Source organism: Euphorbia lathyris, chromosome 6 (genome assembly GCF_963576675.1).
Source record: "Euphorbia lathyris chromosome 6, ddEupLath1.1, whole genome shotgun sequence".
NCBI classification, from domain to species: Eukaryota; Viridiplantae; Streptophyta; class Magnoliopsida; order Malpighiales; family Euphorbiaceae; genus Euphorbia; species Euphorbia lathyris.
Window position 1 is genome coordinate 55,696,984 of NC_088915.1, and position 27,385 is coordinate 55,724,368.

Sequence of the window (27,385 nt, forward strand, 5' to 3'; positions counted from 1 at the left end):
AAAACAATTGTCTTTAGGACACTAAACTTCAACTCCATAAAAGCCATTGCCTATACCTGCAATCAACAAAATGAAACCCAGAAATCATCCGAGGGAAGGGATGAAGTTAGTTAAATTAGTTGAAGAATAAAAATAGTAAAAGAAAACTGATACGAAAAGAGTGGATAGTCTTGGTCAAGACTAGTCCTAGGGCTGCCTCCCTGTAGCGCTGCTATTTTTCGTCTGAGGCTAGACGTAACTGAACTTCAGTACTTAGTCCTTGGGAACTTCAAAGCGAACTTCATCGGTCCCCTGAGCTTGGAATCCTTTATAGAACGGCTTTAGGCGATGCCCATTTACCTTGAAACTTTTTTCATCTTTCAAAATTTTAATTTCCAATGCGCCATGTAAGAATACTTGTTTTACCACGAAGGGACCAATCCATTTGGTGCGTAATTTTCCTGCAAATATCTTGAGTCGAGAATGGTATAAAAGGACTTTTTGCCCGACTTGGAATTGCTTTCGTGTGAGTAGGCTGTCGTGGTACATTTTGGACTTTTGTTTATAGATTCTTGAACTTTCATAGGCTTCACCTCTCAGCTCCTCTAACTCCTGCAGCTGTAATTTTCTCTCTTCTCCTGCTTCATCATAGACCATATTGCATTTTTTTACTGCCCAAAATGCCCTATGTTCCAATTCCACAGGGAGATGACATGGTTTTCCATAAACCATTCGATAAGGAGAAATCCCGATTGGAGCTTTGTACGCTGTTCTATATGCCCATAGGGCGTCTTCGAGTCTGACGCTCCAATCTTTCCTTGTAAAATTCACCATTTTTTCTAGGATAGATTTTATCTCCCGGTTCGAAACTTCAGCCTGACCATTGGTCTGTGGGTGATAAGCTGTGGACATATGATGATTGACTCCATACTTTTTCAGTAGGGATACCATTACTCGATTGCAAAAATGAGTCCCTCTGTCACTGATTAATACTCGGGGCATGCCAAACCTGCAAAATATGTTTCCCTGCAAAAACTTAACAACTGTTTGAGAATCATCAGTCTTGGTGGCAATCGCCTCCACCCATTTCGAAACATAATCCACTGCCAATAAAATATAAATATAACCAAAAGAATTTTGGAATGGGCCCATAAAATCAATACCCCATACGTCGAAGATTTCGCAAGTCAAAATCGACGTAAGTAGCATTTGACTCCGTTGGCTTAAATTTCCCGTTCTCTGACAATTGGCACAAGACTTGCAAAATAAGTATGAATCACGAAAGATGTTGGGCCAAAACAAACCACATTCGAGTACTTTGCGTGCTGTTCGCTTTGGTCCGAAGTGACCACCACACGAGCCTGAGTGGCTAAACTGAAGTATGGACTTGATTTTGGTTTCTGGAATGCATCACCGAATCATCTGATCAGAGTAGTGTTTCCACAAATAAGGCTCATCCCAGATGTAGTATTTGGCTTCCTTTCTCAATTTATCTCTTTCATTCTGGGTGAACTCTTTCGGCATTACCCCTGCAACTATGTAATTTACCAAGTCAGCATACCAAGGTGCAATTGTATTAATGCTAAACAAGTGTTCATCGGGAAATTCGTCTTTGAGCTCTCCATTGTCATTATCATGTGAGATAAGTCGGCTAAGGTGATTGCCACTAAGTTTTCAGACCCTTTTTTGTCACGTATTTCAAGGTCAAACTCCTATAATAGAAGTATCCACCGAATTAGGCGAGGTTTCGCATCTTTCTTCTTCAATAGATACCGCAACGCTGCATGGTCAGAAAACACAATAACCTTAGTGCCAAGCAAATAGGAATGTAATTTTCTAAAGCAAAAATACAATAGCTAAAAGCTCTTTTTCTGTGGTCGAATAATTGCTTTGAGCATTATCAAGTGTTCTCGATGCATAGTAGATAACGTGAGGTAGCTTATCCACCCTTTGTCCTAGAACAGCACTGATCGCGTAATTGCTAGCATCGCACATAATCTCGAAGGGATAATTCCAATTTGGTGGTTGGATGATAGGTGCCGACACTAGCTTATCTTTCAGTTCATCAAATGCGTTCTTACATGTCTGATCGAATTAAAATGCGACCTCTTTTTGCAGCAATTTGCACATGGGTTGTGTTACTTTGGAGAAATCTTTAATGAAGCACTGGTAAAAACCTGCATGGCCAAGAAAATAACGGACCTCCTGGACACTTTCGGGGTAAGGTAAAGACTGAATTACATCAATTTTTGCTTTATCTACCTCAATGCCTCTAGTTGAAACCACATGTCCTAGAATTATACTTTGATTAACCATAAAATGACACTTCTCATAATTCAGGATCAGATTAAACTTTAAACACTGTTTCAGCATATTACCAAGATTAGCTAAGCATTCATCGAAGGAGTCACCGTAAACAGTGAAATCGTCCATGAATACTTCGATAATTTGTTCGACCTAATCAGAAAAAATGCTTACCATACATCGTTGGAACGTTGCCGAAACGCTGCATAGTCCGAATGGCATCCGTCGGTAGGCAAATGTACCGAATGGACATGTGAAAGTCGTCTTTTCCTGATCTTCGGGTGCCACCGGAACTTGGTAAAAACCAAATAACCGTCCATATTACAATAGAATTTCTTGCCAGCCAATCTTTCTAACATCTGATCGATAAAAGGGAGCGGGAAGTGATCTTTTCTTGTAGAAGCGTTCAGCTTTCTGTAATCGATACAGACACGCCATCCGTTTTGCACTTGAGTGGGGACCATCTCTCCCTTCTCGTTTTGAACCACCGTAATCCCCGTTTTCTTTGGTACCACATAGATTGGGCTTACCCATTTGTTGTCCGAAATTGGGAATATTACGTTTGCATCCAATATTTTCTGAACTTCTTTCTTTACCACTTCCATCATTGGCGTGTTCAGCCGTTGTTGAGCATCACATTTTGGGGCTGCTCCTTCTTCGAGGTGAATTTTATGCATACATGTTGATGGGCTCAGACCTTCGATATCAGCGATTGTCCATCATATCGCCTTTTTATGTTATCGTAACACCTCAATTAGCTGTCTCTCTTCGTCCGGACTCAATTTGTTCGAAATTATTACCGGTAATTTCTCTTCAGCTCCTAAATATGCATATTTCAGATGTTTAGGTAGCTCTTTCAGCTCCAATTTAGGTGCCTGCACAACAGATGGTAAAGGGCGCTGATTAGCTTGAATTGTTTTAACATGAAAAGTATTTCCTACCTGCTGATCAGATTTCTCCAAAGCGTCGATGATTTCTCTTACGCTCTCCTCCATGTATTCGTTGTCCATTGTCAAGCTTTCGCTTAGCGCAACCTGCAACTCATCTTTTCCACTCAAATCTAATATATTTTGGGTTACAGGTTCGATTATATCAATTCCACACATAGAAGATACGTCAATTGGATATTTCATAGCATCATAAACATTAATTGGACAATCTTACCATCGAATTCCATGGTCATCATCCCTTTATGGACGTCAATTTTCATTCTTGTCGTGGTTAGGAAAGGTCTCCCAAGCAATATTTCAGAAGATTCCAAGGTATTGTCATCGTTTTGCATATCCAACACATAAAAATCTGCCAGAAAAACTAGATCGTTGACCTGAACTAAAACGTCTTCCAAAACACCCTTCGGGTAGACTAAAGCTCTATTAGCAAGTTGAATTACTACACCGGTTTCCTCCAGTGGACCAGCATTTAAAGCAGAGTAAATAGACATAGGCATGACGTTAATTGACGCACCTAAATCGCACATTGCCCTTTTAATATTGGTATTACCGATTAGACAGGAAATAGCAAACATACCCTTATCTTTGCATTTTTGAGGTATTTTTCTTTGTAAAACAGTGGAGACATTTTCTCCCATAACTACTTTTTCATGACCGGCTAGCTTAGTCTTATTTACACATAATTCTTTCAATTTTTTTGCATACTGAGGTATTTGCTTAATTGCATCAAGTAAAGGGATGTTTACCTCCACCTTTCGAAAGGTTTCGAAGATGTCCATTTCTTTTCTCTCTCTCTTTGATCTGGCTAGACGGCTATGAAAGGCTGGTCTGATCACCAAAGGTGGGTCTTGGTCCGCAATTCCTTTTTCTGGAGGTTTTTCATTTGTGGAAGTTTCAGTCTCTTTTCTAGTCACTTCGCTTTCATTCGTAACGGCTTGCTGAGGGGCGCATGGTGGTTTGGTCTTGGGCAAGACCAAGTCTTTCCCACTGTGTAGTGTGATCGCACTTGCGTTCTGTCTGGGGTTTGTTTCGGTTTGCGAAGGTAGTTTCCCTTGGGACTGTATTGCACTCAAAGAGGTTGCAATTTGACTCATCTGTTTCTCTAAATTTTGTAAATTTGCTTGAAGGTTGGCGTTAGCCTTGCCATGTTCTTCCTGAAATTTAACCAAGTTTGCGATAACGGGCTGATCATTGGAACTAGATGCTATACATGAGTTAGGATCTGTCTGAGGAGGCCTGTATTGTTGAGGCCTATGGTATTGTTGAGGAACATTTGGTTGAAGAACATTGTTCTGTTGTTTGTAGCTAAGGTTCGGGTGGTCACGTAATCCAGGATTGTACGTGTTAGAGTACGGATCATACCTTCATTGAGGCTATCCTTGATACCCGAGAGCGGCATTGATCTATTCCGGGGTTCCCTCTTGCAACGTATGGCACTCGTCGGTAGCATGTCCGGCCACCGCACAGATTCCACATGCTTTTACTTGAACCGTTATTCCTAAAACCAAATTTTGAACAAGAGAGGTCAGAGAATTAAGTTTTTCCTCTATGGCTGAGGTACTTACCTCATACGTTTTCCTTGGGCTCTCTTGTTGTTTCCCGAACTGTTGTGATGTTGCCGCCATGCTTCAGATCAATTCTTTAGCTGCTGCTGGTGTTTTATCTATAAGGTTTCCCCCGTTGGAAGCGTCTACCATCCTCCTTTCCATGCTCAGCATTCCCTCATAAAAATATTGAACAAGAGAATGTTCAGTGATCTCGTGTTGGGGGTAGCTTGCACAAAGCCTCTTAAACCTCTCCTAATAATCATGGAGTGTTTCGATGTCTTTTTGTCAGATACCACTGATCTCTCTTCGGATCATCGCTGCCTGTGAAGCTGGGAAATATTTTTCCAGAAATGCTTGGGTCATTCCGACCCATGTGTGATGGACCTTGAAGGTAGGTTGAGGAACCAATCTTTTGCTGCTTCCTGCAAAGAAAAAGGAAAAGCTCTCAATTTAACTTGTTCCTCAGTGGTTCCTTGTGGGCTCATACTTGAACAAACAATATGGAATTCCTTTAGATGATTGTGTGGATTTTCACTTTCCATCCCGTGGAACTTAGGTAAATAGTGAATCAGTCCCGATTTAAGTTCGAATGCTGCATCCAGATTCAGATATGTCATGCATAGAAGCTGCTAATTAGCTTGGGGTGCGTGAAGTTGTCTGAGGGTTCTTTCCGCCATTGTTTCAGTTTCAGGTATCTCACTTTCTTCATCGAAAAATTCCTCTTCTTCACTAGAACTAGGAATTCCAATGGCTTGTGATTTTTGTAACCTCACTTCTTTATGAATTTTTCTCGCCAATAACTCTATCTCTGATTCTAAAAGGAGTTGTTTAGAAAGTTCGGACCTGGTCATATACGAAATAAAATCAAGTTAGAATAATCCCCGACAACGACGCCAAAATTTGATGGGTTTCGAATCCACCAGATAAATAATTATTACAGACCGAACTACTAGTTTATAGAAATAGTAAGTAAAGATCGTATCCGAAGGATTAATACTGATCGATTACGTATATAACTAAATCTAATTAATATAAATTAGGGGGAAATGATTGTTTGGTGGTTATCTTGGAATAAGTTTTGCAAAATTGAAATGAAATTATATTTGGTGATTCTTATATGATGGAATTTCGATCAAGGGAGATCCGTAGGCATAACAATTATTTCCTCGTTGATCATTGAAAGTGAGATGATATCATAATTGACATGATCTGGATTGGTTCTAGTCATTCCTTATTCATTCCCGGCCTAATCCTTCCTTAATTGTAAAGCAAATCCTAGGGCACCTAAAGATAAGCCCCTATTCGGCCAGACATTTCTAGCTTAGCGCTTAGAATTTAATCTGTCGAAAGCATTAGGGATTAGAAGGACCCAATCTAAGTTAACCGAATTCTTAGCAATTCCGATTTAAACCAAATCACATGTTTATGCGCTTGAACATAGTTAGGATTTCAGATGATTACAAATCCTATAGCATAACGTTGTTTCAATGAATGAAAAAGCCGAAGATCGGCCGAACTGTAACCTAAACTTTCATTGAAGGTCTGATTTCATAGATCGATAAATATGTAAACAGATCACATAAAATTAGATTACTGAAATTAAGAACAACTATCTCACAATTGGAAATAATGCTAGCCTTTGATTAATCCCTTAATCGATGGAGGAACTTAGCTATGCATAGTCATGAATCGACTATGATAGCTTACAAAGACAAAAATGGTGAATGTAAAGTAAAATGGAGAAATGATGCTAAAAACTAACAAAACCCTAACAAGGAAAATAAAATTGTCTAATTCAAAAGTATCCCACAAAGACAATAGAGGAATTCTTTTATAGTGTTGATCACAAAATCTCCATTCTTCTGAGTTTGTTCCTTGACTTCAGGGATTTCCTTCGTTCAAAATACGCTCTTGAGACTGTGGGGATAAGTTAGTTTCCGATTCTGCTGACTTGGCGATTTTGAATAAGTCGATCCCCTTAGTCTTAGGCAAGACTAAAGCAGTGGCGACAGCAAAGCTGAACTTTGAGTGAAAAAGGTTCAAAAGTCCTTCAAGCCTTCTTTTATCCAATTCGATCCCTGAAAGTGCTTATGCAAGAAAACAAGTAAAAAGGTCCCAAAATGACATATAAAAGAGGAAATGACCATAAAAAGGACCTAGTAAACTTGCCATTTTGGGTGCTTATCAAATATCTTATGTTCATGAACAGAAAGATGATCTCACATGCTTTAGGTATTCATATATTTATTCAGAGTTAATTATACATGGACAAGTAAAACAAATGTCTCATTATATGTAACTTGACAATTTCCATAGTTACAGATTCATTTAAGGATACAGTTGATGAATGATTGAATTGTATTGCATCTAATATGGAAAGGTAAACATAAGAATCAACCTCACTTCTTATGGCTCTAGGAGAATATGACGCTTTTGGTAAAAACAGTCTGTGCACTCATTCTATTATATGTTTGATTGAATTGATTTGTTTAAGTTAATTGCAATAAATATATATGGCTAGTTGTGGTAAGAACCTAATGGATCACACACAAGAATTAAGATCGAAGGGCAAAATGGTAATTATGTTGGGTATGTTAAGTGAGCCGAAATATGTATATAGGGAAAATGGACTGTTTAATTGATTTATCATAAGGTTTTATCTATCTGTAATGCGTAGCATATCCGACTTTAGATGCAAGATTGTAGGTCTATCTTTTCCTACTTAGCTCGCCACTACTCTGTCTTATAAGGAAAGAAGGGAATGTAAGTTCCACTATCGGATTCCGGGCATAAAGCTTTTACTCGGGTTCCCCTGGACCAGTGAATATCGCTTATTATGATGTTTGTATCGTTATAATTAGATTATGATTATGGATGAAATTAGTTAAACTATTTATAATTGCAAAGAGATAATAAGTTATTAATTATATAAGATACATATTAAGATATTTACGAGATTTAATGTTTCTATTTAATTAAGTAATTATAATGTGATTATAATAATAAATCAAATAAAAATCCCTATATATACTATACTATAGAATTCGGCCAACACATGTAAAATTGGGACAAAATTTTTCTCAACCATACACATCTAATTACCTAAGCTTCACCAATTCACTTCTTAGTTGATAATCTTAATCTAATCGTGCTTTTTTTTATTAAACATTGATCAAGAACGTTCATGACTTAGGTTGATCAAGGTTCATTGAGAAGATTGATGAATCTACGTGGGCACTTCGTTTGCAACGGTAGATAGTTCATCAATTAAAGGTACAAACACTTAATTTGATATGAAATAATGACTAACAGATCCTAGGGTTAAAGGAAATAGAATTTTTTATTATTATTTTCCGTTGCGTCTATGTTCTTCTATTTTCTAATCCATTGATACCCTTGAGAAGTTTAAGTTGCCTATCTCACGAGAACTATAATATGCAAGGTGTGAATAAGACTGTCGTCGAGTCATATAGGATGCATAAGATGACAGAGTAGTCAATCAAGAAAGCTAATCTGGTGCTGGTGGTGTAAAGGGTAAACGATCCCAAAGGCAAAGAAAAGGGGAAGGGAAAGGGAAACTCTAAGAAAGACAAACCAGGCCTCAAGCCCAAAGGAAATGTTACCAAGCCCATGTCCAAGCGCAAACCTAAAAGAGATGATGGATGCTTCTATTGCAACGAGTCAGGCTATTGGAAAACAAATTATCCTCTATATCTAGGAGTCGCAACTTCAGGTATTTTCATTATATTTACTTATCTATTTCAACATCTTTATATTAGATATTAGATGCAGTTCTCATAAATGTTGTGAGATATAGGGACCAAGAAGTAGAGGAGAAAAGTCTAAAGAAAGATGCACTTATCAGTTTGACATAAACAATAGTGGCCCTTGAGGCGAGCATTCTCCACTAGCCTTAGTTTTATGGCTACGATCGGTTTGTAGAACTGTGTTATTTTTCCTACTTGGAATGTGAAAGTTTATTTTTTGTCTGGATTTTTTGTTTTATTTTGTTTTGAATAATTATTATTTTTGACGTATGTTTTCATAATGTTCTTTTATTAAAACATGTTTTATATTTAGGACTTGAATAACATCACAATCCTATCTGTAACGAAAATGCTAATAAGGTTTGAAATAAATCAAACCCGATATACTTCTAGCATAATCATTTAAGACATGTAAATAAGAAAAGTATCTTGAGGCTTAATATGGTTAAAGTTCTCAACTCATACTTAAACTTATCAATGATAGAGGTAGAACCCTTGAGGTTTTCATTGATTAAGAAATGTTATATACACAACACAATACACAATTAAGCCTATAATTAAGGCTACAATTAAGCCTACAATCAAGAAAATAATAAGGAAATAATCTATTTTCTAAACAATAGGATTTTCCTAAATAATAGGATTATTTACATATCTAACACATCTCCGTAGTCGAAGCGGGAGGAGGTCGAACGTTGAGACTAGATCTGAAGTCGTCAAAAAGAATATGTGGTAGATCTTTGGTGAAAATATTGGCTATTTGATGTCGGGAAGGAACATGAAGAACTCGTACTTCACATTTGGCAACCTTTTCACGCACAAAATGAATATCCATCTCTATGTGTTTGGTGCGTTGATGTTGAACAAGATTACCGGAGAGGTAGACAACACTTACATCGTCAAAAACATTATTTAATTGCAAATGGGGGGTGGATCCGGATAAACTTGCATTGCCATAACCACGAATTGGAACACTTTGACCATTACCAACAATTATGTTATGATTTTGACTCATATTAAAATAAGATGTGAGCATATGTCTATCAACGGTCATATGAGATGTAGTCCCGATGTCCATATGCCATTGTTCGGGTGTTGGTGCAACGGTCATAGTATGCATAGCCTCTGTAATATCAGTGGGAATGAAAGATTGGTGAGTATGAGAACATGAGTTTGTGGAGGTGAAAGACGGGACCCCAAAATTCCAGGTTGAGAAGCCCATGCTGAAATGGGATGAATGAGTGAAGGAGGAGGAGGAGAAGATGAGGCAGGTTTTTCGGTCATGGTTGATTTTGGATTAAAAAAGTAGCAGAAGAGAAAGGGAAGGCGAGTGCAGCAGTGAGAGTTTAAGCTCTGATACCATAATAGAAGTAGAACCCTTGAGGTTTTCATCGATTAAGAAATGTTTATATACACAACATAATACACAATTAAACCTATAATTAAGGCTACAATTAAACCTACAATCAAGGGAATAATAAGGAAATAATCTATTTCCTAAACAATAGGATTTTCCTAAATAATAGGATTATTTTCATATCTAACAATCACATACTTAAATTTGTTCATTTTAGACATTTAGCATCTTTATTTTGGTGATTTATACCATACTTTAAAATTGACATAAGATCACGGAGTCAAACTTTCACACGATTATGCTAAGTTAGTAAATAGGTCTGTTGAAAATCTATACATTTAGACGTGTAATAAGTAAAAGGCAAAAAACATAATTAAGCCTCTGGACTTTACATGTTTCAAGGATCAAGTCATTGATTAATTATTTTTTCATATTTAACCCTTAATCATTGATTTTATTATGGATTTGGCTCTTATTTAACTTTTCCATCGAGTTTGGGAGAGGAAAAGATCGATTTGACGATTCTAATGCTGAAAATCATAAAATGGGAGAGAAGAAGATCAAGTTTGGAAGAACCTACTGGAAATTAATCTGTAAAATCTTGTTACTTTTTACTCTCTATCTATCATAGACAATAAATTCTTATTTTTATTTGTCCACATCAATAAGCCGAATCGCCCATAACGATATGTGCCACCCAAACTCGACGGAAAAGTTAAATAAGGGTCAAATCCATAATAAAATCAATGATTAAGAGCTTAATGTGGAAAAATAAGTGATAAAAGATTTGATCCTGGTAAAGTTCAAGGGCTTAATTATACTTTTTGCCTACTTAAAAATAAGTTAAAGATATGAAGTAACATTAAATGACAAATTTCTTTTAAAAAAAACATTAAGTGACAAATTTAAATATGTAACTATGTATTGACACAAATTATAGAAATACTTTTAACAATTATAAATTTCAAAATGTTACATAATCAAGACCCAATTCCCAAATCGCATTGTTGTAAACTTTTAGATCATTAATTTATTGGAAACTAAAATGGGATAAATGCGATTAGCAACCTATTTTTTCAAAAATTAGTTATTCAGTCAAAGTACAATTAGAGATGGTCCTGATATCGAAATAAAAAGATACTAATCTAGCCATTTAAAGATTCCATTAATATATTTGACCTACTTTGCTTCCATTTCATCAAATTAGACATTTTCATCCACTTTGAACAAAAATATCCTTAGTTCTATTCATCTTCTTCTTCAGACTCTCAAGGTCTTCTTCGCCATCACAAACCGATGAAAGCGGCATTACCGCCACTTCTTGAGAGAGAAAAAACGGTGGTTTTATAGAGAGATAAAGAAGAGATTATGTTTGTAGAGAGAGAAAAGACTATGGTTTATAGAAAGAAGTAGTTTTTTTTATTCTAGTTCTTTTTTGTTCAACCTTTAAAGAATTAGCGTCTGCAGAAGAGGATTAGGATGGAAAGCTCAAAAAACGAGAAAGAAAAAAAAAGGCTAACGATTGAACTGAAAGCAAGGAAGCTCAGACCTAAAAGAACGATGTTGCATTTGTGACGAATTCGTCACAAATGCAACAAGAGTTGTCGCATCTGATACAATAGTTGTCGTATTTGTGACGAAAATTATCGCATCTACGATAAAATTATTTTTGTCGCAGTTGCAACAGCGCAGATGCGACAAAAATGGAGAAAAATGAAACGATACTGTTACAGATAAAGAAAGAGGCAAGACCAGTGAGAAAAGCAGACGTATAAGCTAAAAACATAAAATTTAGACGGGAAAGCTTCGTTTGTTTTGTGTTTCCTTTCAAAAATTTAGAATACTTCAAAAATAGCTAACGATTGGTATCAGAAATTAAAGAAAATGAACCGAAGAAGAAGAATAAGAAGAAGGAGCATAAGTCGAATGGAACTAGGGGTATATTTATCCATAAGGGGTGAGAATGTCTAATTTGGTGAGATGGAAGTAAAGTGGATCAACTATGTTAATGGATCCCTTCAGTTGGACTAGATTTATAATTTGCCCTATATTATATCAAGCTATTGATTTCTACAGTGTTATCAAAACCGGACCGGATATCAAACCGGATTGGAAACTGAATCACGGGTCACTTGATCGGACCAGATGCCTCAGATTGATCGAATCGGATGACGTAATAAATAAATAAATAATATTTATATATATTAAATACATATAATTAATTTAAAATTATTTTTATACATTGTATATATCCAAAATAAATTATAAACAATTTTTGGTTTGTTATTTTTTGTTAATTTGAGTCTTAAATATATAACGAATAAATCAAGTTCAGAATACATTGAAATATATCAACGTATTCTATGTCATAAGATCTTTTTAAAAATATATTATAAACTCAAAACGGACAAGTGATGAATGAGAAATGATGCTCAAACAAAGCGAACGACTTGAATTGGTTTGGAAGAAAATAAAAGGAAATTAAGTATTAAAATCCCACATAGGAAAGAAAAGAGAAACTTAACTAGTTTATAAGTAAATGGTATTTATAAGCGTTTAATCAATTACTAGGAAAAAGACTCTCTCACGCGCAGGGGGAGAGGTGCAATTGATTAATCGTCGAGTTAGAGGCGCACCTGCATGGCGTGGGCGATGCGAATGCCGCATCATAATAAAGTTCCTTAACTTAGCAACTTTTGCTATTATTTGTTTTTTAATTTCAAACATTAATTTTTTATTGTTAGAGACCCGGGGTCACGCCGGTTCCTAGCCGGACCGCTGGGTCCCAATTCAATCACAGGTCTCTCCGGTTTGTTGATCATTCAATAAACCGGATAGGTTTGAACCGACTTCCTCGTCAGTTCTCAGCAGTCTGATCTAAGCATGATAACATTGGATTTCTATGTATAATTTTGAAAAAAAAAACAAGTCCCTTACATTAAAAAAGTGAGTACATATATTAGTAATTTTTTAACCCGATGAAACAACCGAATAAAAAATTAGAATAATAGCAAATCAAATTAAAGGGGTGTCTGTTTAAAAGGGAAAGTTTCGGATGTTTAATTATGAACCTCCTGTTTGATTTTATATGTGAAAAATAGTTTTTTTTTTTACAAAAGCAGGGTATCTCAGCTTTACTCAACAACAAACTGTAATAGTAAACGACAAACAACATGTAAACTTAAATAGACCTTAAATTATTTATTTTAATTAAACATATTTCTAAATTTTAGGAATCTTGATAAAATCTCTTTGCCTCTCGATATCACTTTGTGCAATTGAAGGAATAGCTGACCTACTAATCCAAGAGAAAATCATTGTACTGAAATACTTCCAAACAAATCGGTCTGGGTATGTTATGGCAGACACTTCCAAAATCAATCAATAAAAGACAACTTGTTTTTAGCCCTTAGAGCCCTACGAAATTCTAGACTCCAAGAATGGTAATTATTACTGTTGAGTAATTGTGCCACCAACATTAAATTAGGATTTTCGCCGCATATAATAACATCTTGAAGGATTCAATGAAGGATGAACCGTAACTTATAGTCTTCGACTCATTTCATCGAATTCAGAGTGAACAAAACGATCTCACAATAAGAATTAAACGAAAAATGTATATAGAACTTGAAATCTGAGATAATTTCAAGTGATGGATTGAAAATACAAGTATACTCCTATTAATAGGAAATCAAACTTCACACCTAAAGGTCCTGTTTGGGAATTAGCTGTTAGCTGTTACCTGATTACATTAGCTGTTAGCTGATTTGACGAGCTGATTTGATTAGCTGTTTGTGTAGACCTGTTTGGTAAAAATTAGCTGATTGATAATAACGGTTTGTGCAAAAAGACGAATAAGGGCATTAATTTTGACGCATGAGAAGAGAGAGTCTATCTATTAGGGTTAAAGAAGTCCATTAATTTTAATATTGCAAAACGCTAATCGAAAAAACTCATTTTAAGAGTTTTTTCTAAATTAGCGTTTTCATCCCAAAACTCTCTCCCAAACCTCTCTCCACCAAACACTCAAATTAGCGGTTTCAGTGGTCAAACCTCTAAAGTTGATCAAAACCGCTCTTTTTATCCCAAAACGCTCTTTACCAAACAGGGTCCACACCTAAAATCATGTACAAAATTAATGATATTTATTATTTTTTTTATCACAAAATAAATGATACTTTTACATAAGTTGGAAAATTCTAAGACGTCATAAAAGCACACGTGGCAAAACTTATCCATTTCATATTCAAAAGAAATACATAAACAAGTAAAAATAACATCTTTATCATAATCATCCTTAAGAACACCATTATAAAATATTAATCACACCATGTAAAAGAGGTCACTAACTTTGACTAATTTTTCTTTTACCATAACATAGTTTGCAGGAGTATATCCTTATAATGGCAAAAAAGAAATTTTCGTAAACTTGAGGGTCAAATTCATGACAAGCTTTATCCAAAATGTAAAAATATTATTTTTAATAATTTTCCTATTAAAATTGATTTAGTTTGTTTTATTATATTGAAATATTTATTTTAATTTGCTTCTATTAACTCCACCATCACGGACACCAAAAGGGATTTAAATACAGCTAAATGAAACCCCCCACATTCACAATCTCTCTCTCTCTCTCTCTCTCTCTCTCTCAATCATTCTCTGCTCTTTTTACTTCATCTCGTCCAATCATCATCAGCTTCGTTCTTTTGTTTATAGAGAGAGAAAGCTTGTATGTAAGTCAGAGTAGCAATTTGGAAGTGGAAATAACAAATCCTCTCTCTTCACGTCTCTCCACACGTCCCCCTTTCTTCCTATTTCTTGTGTGCGCTGTATGTCTGATCGTGAATAGCTAAATTGCTGGTTCAGTTTATCCAATTGCTTGTTTTTCTTTCTCTCCTTTTTTAAAATATCATTTTAGGTTAGTTGTTTACCCCAAAGTTTGTTTCTTTTTATTTCTTTAACTTGTTTGTTATGTGCTGTGTTGTGCTGTTCTGAGTTTGATCGAATTGGTATATTTCATTTTCGAGTCAAAGTCTGTTTATTGGTGTCGATATTGATTTTCTCAAATTCGAATTGCAATTTCATCTTTTTGAGGTCAACTAGCAATTGGGTTTTGCTAATTGAGCTCATCAGATTCTTCTCACCCTACCTCCTTTTGGTAATAAGTGGATTGATAGTTCATACTCCTCTTTCGCAAGATTAGTGCTTTCGGGTTATTGGGTTTACTGTTTGTATTTCTGATGATGTTTGAATTATTTGTCTGCCCTTCGTTCAAGCTGATTGCAGTTTAATTTTTAATTTTTAATTTTTTTTTATAGCTCTTTGAATAAATAATGCTTCAATTTGATGCTTTTGCCTGGAAAGGTAGTCTTAGTGGCTCTAGTATCTTGACCGTCTTCAGTCATAAGAAATTTTTTTGTTCCCCTCGCACAAACGAAAAGTTGGGGTGGTGCGTTTTTCCTTTGTTGCTTGTATTTTCTTTGAATCTCAGCCTTCAAAAAAGAAAAAAGAAATTATGGCTGTAAGCTATAGGATTTGGCATGATGACTCCGTCTTTGTTTTAGGGTTTTTTTTAATGGTTATTTCTCCTGGTTTCGACCTGGAATATCGAATCTAATTTATCACTGAATTTTCCGTGAAAGTTGCTGCTGCCGATTTTGTGTAATATTAGGTATAAGGTCACATTCACAGTGCTAGAGCTCAAGCATGATTTCTTTGTATTTTTTCATTAAAGTCCTTTTTTTTCCCTTCTAGGATTTTTGTAATCATAGTGATGTTTTAATTAACGTTTTCCGTTGTTTTTTTCTTTTGAATTTGTCTCATTTTAACTAGAATAACTGAATAAGTTATTTCTTTTGTTGTTTTGTTTCAGAGTAGCAAAGTGATGCGATGAAGCAGTCTTCTAATAATTTGTCTGCTGGTAATTTTTGGCCTTCCTATCATGCTTTTCTTGTGTAAAATTGAGTCTCTTTTGTATAAGTGATAAACTTTGTACATTATGTTTGTCTAGTTCCTTTCAAGAATCCTCCAGTCAGTATACCGAAGGAAGTTGGAACTGGTCCCTTGGGGATTTTATCTGGATCTGACACCTCCCTTGGTCCAAGTGATGCTACCCTTTTTTCTTGCTCGTTACCTGTTCTTCCACATGAAAAGCGTGAGTGCTTCCGTACCTTAATAAGATCTGACTCCTCTTCTGTGAAATACTCTGGGGATTCTTACCTTTTTTGTCGACATGCAGTGAATTTAAACGATACAGAATGTCCTCGTCAATCTGTGGATGATTCGTTGCCTGGTCTGGATAAACTTCAACAAGATGCTGAAGCTGTTGATATACTTGATGATGTTGAAGATCATGCAGTAGGAAGTTTGCTTCCTGATGATGAGGATGAGCTTTTAGCTGGCATAATGGATGATTTTGACCTGAGTAGGCTTCCTGGTTCGCTGGAGGACTTGGAAGATTATGATCTTTTCGGTAGTGGAGGAGGTATGGAACTTGAAAGTGATCCACAGGATAGCCTGGGTATTGGCATCTCAAAACTAAATTTATCTGATGGTGTTGTTGGAAATGGGATACCTCCTTTCGCACTTCAAAATGGCGTGGGAACTGTAGCTGGAGAGCATCCATATGGTGAACATCCTTCAAGAACATTATTTGTTAGGAATATTAATAGTAATGTTGAAGACATAGAGTTGAGAACTCTCTTTGAGGTAATTCATTTTGCAGGCAGTAATTCTAATAGTTACATATTTGTAGTACCATATTTCTTATGCAGCCAATTTTTAAATTGGCTGACATTAGAATGAGTACCACCTTATATTTACAATTTTATGGACTTACCATAGTTGAACGGACACTCCTCTTTGGTAGCGTTTCACGCTTTTCGTGTCTGTGTCCATTTCATGCCTATGTCCATTTTTGTTTGAAGGCTATTTTTACGAAGGTTATGTTTTAGAAATAAGTGTCCTTTTGCTTGTCCGTGCAACGACGTCCAACATAAATTCAGTTTTATGAGAAGTAAGCAATCTGCTAAACTTTGTACATCAAATGCAAGAGAGTAAACTGAATAAATAAAAGAAATGATCTGATCAATTCTGCTTGAACTAGTATGATGCTGCAGGCAATTGATGTCATACCTGGATGTGGGAATTTACGACAGACGTGTCCCCCATGCGTATATGCATTATATCATAATTAATTAAAAAGACTAATTATGTCATTAAAATGACTTGAATTTGTCTCATGATAATATCTAAAGTTTTCTGAGTTAAGCACTGTCTAGAGGAAGTAAGCGTACTATTGGGTTGTCAGCATAATTATTGCATTAAAATATGGTAATATGTAATTTTTGGTCATTAGTATTGAATTTGTTAGTGTGCGTTTTGTTGATTGCCTAACATGCATTTAATTCTTTTATCTGTTTGTTTTGTAGCAATATGGCGACATTAGAACTCTCTACACTGCATGCAAACACAGGGGTTTTGTGATGATATCTTATTATGATATTCGTGCTGCTCGAACTGCTATGCGTGCATTGCAAAACAAGCCACTACGACGGAGAAAACTTGATATTCACTTTTCAATCCCAAAGGTTTATACAAGAATTAGATCCATTTTACTGTCATTTGAATTACTTTTTTTTAATATATACGCTCTTAATCATGATATGCAGTATTTCTTTAATCCACATCAGGATAATCCATCAGAAAAGGATATCAATCAAGGGACCCTGGTTGTTTTTAATCTGGATCCATCTGTTTCAAATGAAGACCTCCGGCAAATATTTGGTGCTTATGGCGAGGTCAAAGAGGTGACAAGTGCTTCTTCTTTTTGTATCTTTTCTTGTCTCCTTTCTTTTTGGAACACTTAGTTAACTTTGTGTAAATTGGTATTTGCTGTATCAAGCAGATAAGGGAAACACCACATAAAAGACACCATAAGTTCATTGAATTTTATGATGTTAGAGCAGCAGAAGCTGCACTGAAGTCATTAAATAGGAGTGACATAGCTGGTAAACGCATAAAGCTTGAACCTAGCCGCCCTGGTGGAGCACGGAGAAAGTAAGCATCTCAGTAATCTCTTGTTGTTTCTGTTTGGTTTTGAATATTATCATTCTTTGATTATGTGCCGCATATGTGAAAATACATTAGTTGTTATCTATCAGATAACAGGTTATAAAATCCTCCAAACTTTATGCTTAATGTTGACGAGATCCTTATATTTTATTTTTAGTCAATCAAGTCCTTGTAAAAGTCAAAACTACTAATATTGTGAAGCTGGTAGGCGCTCCAAAAAAGAAAAAACTTTACCACTTGTCATAAATGCAAAAACAACCAAACCATGATCCCAATTGAGGTCGGTAGGCTGTATGGATTCTTTTCTCCATTCATACCTGTTGGAAAAATATCAAAAGGATTAATCTCTTGACTGAAATCATAAAAAGGCATCCACTTTAAAAAGTAGAAGGAAAAAAAGGAGCTCGTTATCTTCATCTACAGAAAAATAAATACACAGATAACAAAGTGTATATGACTTAAGCTGCAAGATGAAGTTTTTCATATGATTTGGTGTGGAAAAACTTGTAAAATCAGGATGGAAACTTCTCTTGCTCATCTTTCTCTCCCTCTCTCTCTCTCTCCCTCTCTCGCATTTCATTCAAACAAAAATTAAACTGGTTTGTGAAATTCCTTTTTTGGTTACCAATCCATTCTTGGAAACACATTGAAAAAAAGCCGAAATAATAAGGAAATTCTTGAAACACTATATTTCTTTCTCTATCTTCCCATTGGGTTTCTCCTCTTGTAATATTAGGTATATCTTGTCCTTTCACATTGGTAGACATAAAGGTTTGAGAATCTCAATGACGTAAAGGTTTGAGAATCTTGATTTGGGTACTAAATTAGATACCCAAGAAAAGGCTATCAAAAAGTTTGATGTCCGTAGAAAATGCCAAAGCTAAATTACAATGAAAAAGAAAATCATATGTTGAAATGAGGTACACTTAGGCTAGAAAAAGAAGAAAGGCTCTAAAACCTGAAACCAAAAGGGAACAACGTTTTTGATGTCACATTTCTGTTGTTACTGCAGAGAATTTAGATGGTTGATGGGCAAGAAACTGAATCCTGTGTAAAATGGCAAATGAACACCGGTATCATCTTGTTGGTGATTTTTGCTTAAATATTTATATTTTAAGCACAAGGATTCAATTGATTACTATGGACTTAATTGACTTACAGAGTTAAAGGGTTTGGCCCTTTGGCCTATTCAATAGGGGTTGCTTTCCTAATTTTCCTCACAAATGCCTCCTTTTTGCAATTTTTCTCACTCGTTCTTGTGCTATTAATTTTACGTATTGTAACTCCTTTTGGAGGAGCATTTAGTTTGTCATTATTATATTGTTGTGGATATAGGTGATGCCTTTTACTTGAAAAGGCAGATATCAAGACAGCTCTTTCATTCCTGAAATAATGTTTTCCCAAATTTCCTTCTCTATATTTGCTAAGTTGTTTGTTGAGTAAAAATGTTGGCATTGTGCATTGACTACATTCTGCCTTTCAGCTTGATGTTGCAACTGAATCAAGATCTTGAACAAGATGAAACTCGGAGTTTCCGGCATCCAGTGGGTTCACCGTTGACCAATTCTCCACCTGGTAGGTTTGAGTTGTTTTAACTCACTGCATTTTTCCAGCAAGCTAAAGTGAATGGAATGTTCATGACAGGTAACTGGGGGCAATTCAATAGTCCTATTGAGCATAGTCCATTGCAAAGTATCAGCAAATCCCCTGTATTCAGGACCTTGAGTCCAACAACTAGCAACCATTTACCTGGTTTGGCTTCAATTCTTCAAAACAATGTAAAAGTTGCACCAATTGGCAAAGACCAAGGAAGGGGAAGTCTTGTGGAGCATACAATTGCAAGCATGAATTCAGCTCATGTAGGTGCATTCCAACAGTCACATTCATTGCCTGAGTCAAAGTTGAACCAGTATCATGGAAGTATCTCATCTTCCTTTGGGGCCCCTTCAACCTCTAATGGTTCTGCCATGGAGACATTAACTGGGCCACAGTTTCTTTGGGGAAGTCCAAATCCCTACCCAGACCACACTACTTCTTCTGCTTGGACAACACCATCTATTGGTCATCCTTTTTCTTCCAATGGGAAAAGCCATGGTTTTTCATACACAAGTCGGCATGGTTCTTTGCTTGGCTCATCCCAGAACCATCACCATGTTGGTTCTGCTCCATCTGGAGTTCCATTGGAGAGACGCTTTGGATTTTTCCCAGAGTCACCTGAAACTTCATTTATTAATCCAACTGGTTTTGGAGGAATTGGTGTAGGTCACAGTGATGGAAACTTCATGATGAATTTGAGTGCTCGTGCTCCTGTAAATGCTGGTATTACCATTCCAAGAAACATTTCTGAGAATGGTTCGAGTTACAGAATGATGTCTTCGCCCAGGCTTAGCCCTGTATTTTTGGGTAATAGCCCATACCCAGGAGTGACTCCTATCACTTTGGAGGGTTTTGCTGAACGTGGACGGAGCAGACGGGTTGAGACTAATGGGAACCATGTAGATAGCAAGAAACAATTTCAACTTGACTTGGAGAAGATTGTCAAAGGGGAAGATATACGGACTACCTTAATGATAAAAAATATTCCAAATAAGTAAGACCTCTCTTCTTATGGATGAATATCAGGTGATTAAAATGTTGAGCACCAGACTTATCTATTCTTTTTTCTTTTTCTTTTTATTCTTCCATATTATAGATACACTTCAAAGATGCTACTTGCTGCTATTGATGAGTATCACAAGGGCACTTATGATTTTCTATATTTGCCGATTGATTTTAAGGTAATTATTTTGGAACTTAAGAAAATTTCTAACATTTTTTTGTTCGTCTTTTATTCAATTGCTGATTAGACTTTTTATTCTCTGGTGCAGAATAAATGCAATGTGGGTTATGCATTTATCAATATGCTTTCACCTTCACATATCGTTCCATTTTATGAGGTTATATTTCCCTTGTTTACTCTTGGGGTTGTTTTTATATCATTAACATTGTCTTTCATAGTCGGTGGTATGCATAGTCGAGTCCTTATTCTGGTGAAGTCTTAGTTTCAGTTTATAAGAGATGTCCTGCCATATCTTAGACCTGGAGTAAATTTTAATTGCAATATGCAATGTGGATCCTTTTATGTTTTGGATTTCTGCAGGCATTTAATGGTAAGAAGTGGGAGAAGTTTAACAGTGAGAAAGTTGCTTCTTTGGCATATGCTCGAATCCAGGGAAAGGCTGCTCTTGTGACCCACTTCCAGAATTCAAGTTTAATGAATGAAGATAAGCGCTGCCGGCCTATACTATTCCACTCGGAGGGGCAGGAAGCAGGTGATCAGGTAACAGTTAACATGATTAAAACCAATTTTGGAAGGCTATGCAACTGTGTGTTGGATTCTTGAATCTTTTACATGTTTTTCTACCTTTTCTGGTTATAGTAAGTGTAAAGGAATTAATTATCTCTGCAAATCATTTATCACATGCCAGTACTTACTAGGTGGCTGCATGTGCCACTTCTGTTGGATATATAACTGGGCTTGTGCTTTTCTTAGCAGATTGTTCTGGAGCATTTGTCTTCTAACAATTTGAACATCCAGTTCCGTCAGCCAGATGGCTCGCTTATAGGAGATCTTCCGGAAAGCCCTACAGATGATGGTTCTTTTGAGAAAAGTTAACGATATGTTGAATGGAGTTTTCCCTGAGCCTGACTCTCTGAGGTGGCTCTGGGTGCTAACCCCTACTTATTCAATATATTCAAGTGTATAAATTTAGAGGATTAGGAAAGTAAATGCTGTTTTTGCAGTTTTGTATAGTGTTCACTGATATCCTTGAAGCAGCAGCTGCGAGAGCAATTGGGCGAGTGAAGCAGCTCTGTGGGTATTATTATTGAGGGAGGAGAACAACAACGTGCGGTCCCCGTGGGCAGAAGTGAGTTCCCTTTTGAGGGCACAGCAGTATTTTTGGTGCATGACTCCTTTTTGTATTCGGGGATATATGGGGTTCAGACCTTCCTCTGCACATATGGTGTGTAAAAGGGAAGATGTATTCTGGGGTATTTTGGGATTTTGAGGGTTGATGGTGTAACATTGGTGCATTTTAAAAAATTGTATAGTAGGGTGACAGACCCTTTTCGGATTTGTGTCATAAAATTCTTCTTGAAATGGAAGTTAACTTATATCAGCAGAGATGATTTTTCTATTCCGGACACTATTTGAGTAATTGCACATTAGCTGTCTACATGAGGGAGAAATTATTTCACCCCTTGATATGAGCAGAGTATAATTAAACTGCAATGTATGCATGAATGGTTTTGTTTCTTTTGTTTGTCATTAGTATTCCCATGGAGCAAATTCAAGTTTACCTTTTTAATTGTCAGAATTCGGATATAACTCACGACAAATTAGAAAGAAGAGATTTGAGATTTGCGGTATTAATCTATTAAACATGATCTTTTCAGTTGAGGATGAATTAAGATATACTAATAGCTGAGACTTGGTACTTGTATTCTGGATGTTCTTGATAAAGGCACTCCCAAAAGCAATGTAACTTTTTGCAGGTAATGTGCAGAAAAAGAAACGGGAATTTCAAGGAGGAACATGAATATTGCTAGCATGCTTTTATTTAGATAAGATGAATGGATGGCAGTATTACAAATTAGGAACTGTAAAATGAAGTGGTTGAAATGGTAATGCTATCCGCCAGAACCATAATAAAATCTGAGGTTCACTGGGAGGCAATTACCATGAAATCATGATATGAAGCTCTACTTAGGCATATAGAATATGTTTGTGATTGGTTTCTGGAACTGAAAGTCATGCCGTTCTGCTTGCTTCCCCTTTATGTCTTCCTTTTTTCATTTCAAGGTCAATTAGGAAGAAGCATTTGTTTTTGTCTTTGCTATACTGAACACGGCCATTCATTGAATTTAGTAGTTTTCTCGACAGATTTAGCCCCAGCCCTTCTTGTGTTCTTCTATGATTTCCTCCCTCAAAGATGTCTTGGATCAGAACAGAAGGCACGCCCTGACCGGAGTGTGTCATTCTACATTTACCAGACAAGATCAAATTAGTCTGCATTTTCTTGTCAATATCAAAATATAGTTTCTGTGTTGACAAATGCATTTGCAGTTGTTTCGGTACCTGATCTGTAGACGGATAAATTCGTTTCCTTCCTGTACCAGCTTCAGACCGGGTGAAACTTTAATTTCAATCCAGCCATCTGGAGAGGGTGAATGATGAACCACGCAGAGCAAGAAATCTGATAAGATCAGCTGCAGCCTAATTCGATCTCCATAAAGATACAGTGTTCTGATTTCAGCTGGAATGTCGTGGAAAAGCTTTCCTTTCCCTCATTGAGATCATTACTTGACTAATGATTACATCAATAACACTTCCAAAAACAAATTCTTCCATCTTGAGCTTGGTATTGCTTCTGTAATCCAAATAAAAGAAAAAGTTACTTTCGGGTCACTATCGTTCAAGTTCAGAATTGATGACAATGAACTTGTGGTATGTATGAATGCAGATCATCGATGCACAAAATTAGATGACGAATGAAGGATACATACCCGTCCTCTAGCCTTGCAAAATCGATGTCCTCAATTATGGTCATAATCTGTTTTTCACATGCATTGCTTGTTTCAAGGATTTGCTTCTGACTTTCTGATGTGGCTGTGTCTTCTAGTAGTTTATGCGTAAACCGAAGACCATTCAGAGGATTTTTCATTTCCTGCAGTATGTAAGCCAACTCTTTAAGTTTCAGAAAGTTCTCTCGATCCTCTTGCTTATACACGATTAAGGCTTGTTGCAGGTTAGGCTCAATAATCTGCAAAAAGCAGAAACACCCAACCACTTTCCCATCTGCATCACTCCTTTTGTTTACTGCTAAGAACACCTCAACAAATTTTCCTTCTGTATTGAAGAACCCGAATGGGAACTTCTTGGTATCTTGACCGCTAATTCCATGATACAGTTGGATCATAAACTTAGTTAAAGAATCTTGACTTTTTAATGGACAGAGGCCTCCGAAAATCTCCCCAGGAAGCATTTTACCTATGACTTCTTTTCTTGTTACACCTGTCAGCTTCTCCATTGCAGCATTCCATTCACAACAGCAGGCATCCTCGTCCGAAGCAAATATTGGTGGAATCAGTGGATTCAGAGATTCTATGATAGCCTTGTAATCTCCTTGTAACACGAGAAACTTATCGGTGACGAGTTTCTCAGGAGTGATATCTTGACCAACAAAGCACACACCTACTATATTGTTTGCATAATCTCTGCTGGTGCAGGAATTGACCACCACAAATACAACAGAATCTTGCTGTTGAACCCCAAATTTCCTCATTTTTAGCTCAACATTTTTGTCCTCCTCCCCTGGTTAAGATCCAAGTCATGTAATGATTACAATTTATAGGATACATCATTCAGAATTAGCAAGGAACAGAATTATATAAGCCAGTTTTATGGCAAAATAATACTGATACTGTTGAGCTAGAAATCACATTTTAATCATCGAATTAAGAACGAAATACCTCGCAAAGCCCTGTGCAGAAGATTTTCAACTGTGTTGCAAGAGTCCTTGTGAACAATTTCATGAACCAAAGACTTGTGCATTGCTTCACTGGTTTGTAATCCAGTCAATTCTGCAACTTTGGCATTCCATCCATTGATGAGGCCTGCTGAATCAACCCCGAAAATCGGTGCTGTAGCCGTTTCAATCAATCTAACCATTTCACAAGCCAGTGAACTTAGTTCATCCATCTTGAAATCATCCATCCCCTGAGAACTAGTATTTTGCTGGGCATAGACCATTGCCTTTGAACCACTTTCCTCCATTCCCTGAAATGAATCTCTGATTATCAGCTGTAAAGAGTGAATAGCATTGATCTCTGAAATCTCCCAAGGCAAACTTCTGCTCTTGGCTACCTCCAGAAAAGCATTAAATGAAGATCTTGGGTGCATACGTTGACCATCATCTTTATCTTCAGGATGATGCTTTGCTCCACCCCATTTAACTTCCTTGGCAGTATGAGACCTGAACCAGAACAAAAAATCTCCTGAAGTGATTCTAGCAGTAGCCATTCCACAAACAGCATCACCCAGCAATCCAGCACCAGGATAGCCAGCGTCTGCCAAACTATCCGTGCTCAACCCTGTCGAATCTCCGTGAGTCCCGAGCAGCCATTCTGCAATGTCTCTTACCTGTGATTCACTTGGAGTTATCCCTAATAACCAACATCTTCCTCCATAGTACAATGCAGCTCCATCACACTTCACAAGATCCATAATACTAGGAGATTGAGTAACAATACCAGCAGGAGCGTCGCGAAGAAGCATGTCACAGAGTAAAGTTTGTGTCCTGAGAGTATTCTTCTCCACTAATTGTGCTGCCAATTGAAGCTCCATGTGTAGCTGTATTCCGAAAGCCTGCATCAGGAATTCACAGGCATAACGAAGGGGGAAAGGGACATATCTCGGGGAAGAGTGATGGCATACAACAAGCCCCCAGAGCTTGGTTGAATCATTGCCATTTACAATAACAGCCATAGCCAATGAAGCAACTGAACCCATGTTAGCCATATACTGTGTGTGGCAGCCATGGGGAGACCTGAGGGTTGAATTTACCAAAGAAACGGGTCGCTCTAATCCTTCACTTTGAATCAGTCTAACTGGTTTGGCATGGCAATCACAAATCATCCTCACCCTATTCTGCTTGAACAAGAAACGTGCTGCTTGGGGAATATCAGTAGCTGGATAATGCAACCCCAAATAAGGTTCCAAATCAGACCTTCTAATTTCAGACACAACTTCTCCATGTTCATCTTCATGAAATCTATATACCATAATCCTGTCATATCCTGTGAGTTTTTGAACATCCTCCACAACTGTGTCACACAAAGCCCCAATGTCTCCGCCAGGGAGAGACTGCAGCCTAGAAATTGCACGAACAGCGAGTTTCTGTGATTGGACAGCGCCTGCAAGGGAAAGAGCAGGATCAGAAGATCTTGCTGGTTCTAAATCAATTATAGTACCCACATCAATTCTATGGAGAATAGCATAAAATGGCTTCTGGGTAGTCCTGGTATACACCCAAACGGGATTCAACAAGGAAATTTCCCTAGAAGCAGCAGCTTTCGTCAATGAAGCTCCTGATTGAGGCGTGAAAAGCGTCCTTGCATCAATCCCAATCAAGCTGTTAACTCTCACCAACTCTAATTCAGTGCCTGGACTCAAACCCAACAATTGAAAGCAATTTTCACTGAAACTGATGATTCTGAAAGTGGGTTCTTCAATTGCCAGCATACAACCAAAAGGTTGAATTAAGCCACCTCTTTGAATTCTCGATAAATAAGCAGTAATTTGCTCTTCAGGCACATTATCTGGAGCAGAAAGAACAGATTTGGAGTAGTTAAAAGACTTCCCAGAAACACTTGATTTCTCAAACTCAGCTAAAAGCCCGGCATCTGCACTGAATTGAGCAATGGTGGCTTTGCTTTTATCAGTGGTAGCTGAAGGTCTCATATTGCTTGCAGCTGATGATGAATGGGTTGTTGTTTCTCTTCCCATCTTATAGGGAAGAAATAAGATTTGTTCAAAAGGGGGAAAATCTGGATCTTTATCATGAATTGTACTCTGTACTAGTCTGTTCCTTTGTTTTGATGATGATACTAAAGCTTGGTCAAGTCCTTTTCAATTAGGTTTGTTCTTTCTGAAAATTGTAGTTTAGCAGTTGTAATTAAAGCTTAAATGTCTGTAATCAACTTTTTTTCTTCTTAGCTTTGTGTTGTTGTCTACTTTCTATCCATGCAATCTCTGAGTTGAGTCCCCACTCAGTAATCTTCTTGGATTTCCAATTTGCATAAAAATCTTGTTTCCTGTTCTAGATTTTCTTTTATTATTAATATTTCCTTTCCTTTCCTTTCCACTTGAATTGAATCAGATCCTCTTCTTTGAATAGCAATATTCTGAAGATTGTTGGAGAGAATCATCCTCACTCAGATTCTAATCCTCATATTCACTCTTGCTAGCCTAATGGTTAATTTTATTAGTCCCTGAGTTATTACATATTAAACTAGTTAATTCTCGTGTTAGCGAAAAATACATAAAGGTTCTAACTTTTGTTCCGTCAACAGTTTAGTCACTCTCAGTACAAACCCTTGAAGGGATGAGGTTTGGACAAGTAGGTTTGTGTTGAATTGAAATGCAATGCAACCACAAGTTCTATGAAAATGTTTACTCAGTTCTAAATCAGATATATGGTATGGAATGGAAGGATCTAATACTATTTATCCATGCAGATGAAGGCTTATTTCTTTTTTTACTTTGAAATTTTACCATTGAAAATTCAACTCCTGTAAGTTGATATGATTCAATCATTGTAGGAAAAGTTATTCGATGTGGACCATTTATTATTTGTAGTCGTTCTT

At 36.7% G+C, this 27,385-nt stretch overlaps 2 protein-coding genes across 9 annotated transcripts; one reads left to right on the top strand and one right to left on the bottom strand.

The window, feature by feature from the left end:
- Positions 1 to 14,465: 14,465 nt before the first annotated feature.
- On the top strand, positions 14,466 to 22,140 carry LOC136232890 (protein MEI2-like 5). Of its 8 annotated transcripts, XM_066022354.1 has the most exons (14): positions 14,466 to 14,733; positions 15,782 to 15,824; positions 15,915 to 16,058; positions 16,143 to 16,612; positions 17,335 to 17,493; positions 17,575 to 17,712; positions 17,811 to 17,962; positions 19,461 to 19,552; positions 19,622 to 20,567; positions 20,670 to 20,754; positions 20,845 to 20,913; positions 21,117 to 21,296; positions 21,513 to 21,674; positions 21,761 to 22,140. In XM_066022354.1, the coding sequence occupies exons 1-13, from the start codon at positions 14,503 to 14,505 to the stop codon at positions 21,630 to 21,632; spliced, it is 2,829 nt and encodes a 942-aa protein (XP_065878426.1). In that variant the 5' UTR covers positions 14,466 to 14,502; the 3' UTR covers positions 21,633 to 21,674; positions 21,761 to 22,140. The 8 variants fall into 8 exon arrangements, with proteins under 8 accessions (XP_065878426.1, XP_065878425.1, XP_065878427.1 ...); XM_066022353.1 differs by having other exon boundaries at positions 21,513 to 22,140; XM_066022355.1 differs by having other exon boundaries at positions 17,596 to 17,712; positions 21,513 to 22,140.
- A 408-nt stretch (positions 22,141 to 22,548) lies between these two features.
- Positions 22,549 to 26,646, bottom strand: LOC136233216 (phytochrome E). The gene is given in 5 exon segments (XM_066022825.1): positions 22,549 to 22,998; positions 23,097 to 23,297; positions 23,299 to 23,385; positions 23,525 to 24,332; positions 24,491 to 26,646. Coding segments are annotated over 5 exon segments (3,360 nt in total). The 5' UTR covers positions 26,526 to 26,646; the 3' UTR covers positions 22,549 to 22,769.
- Positions 26,647 to 27,385: the final 739 nt, after the last annotated feature.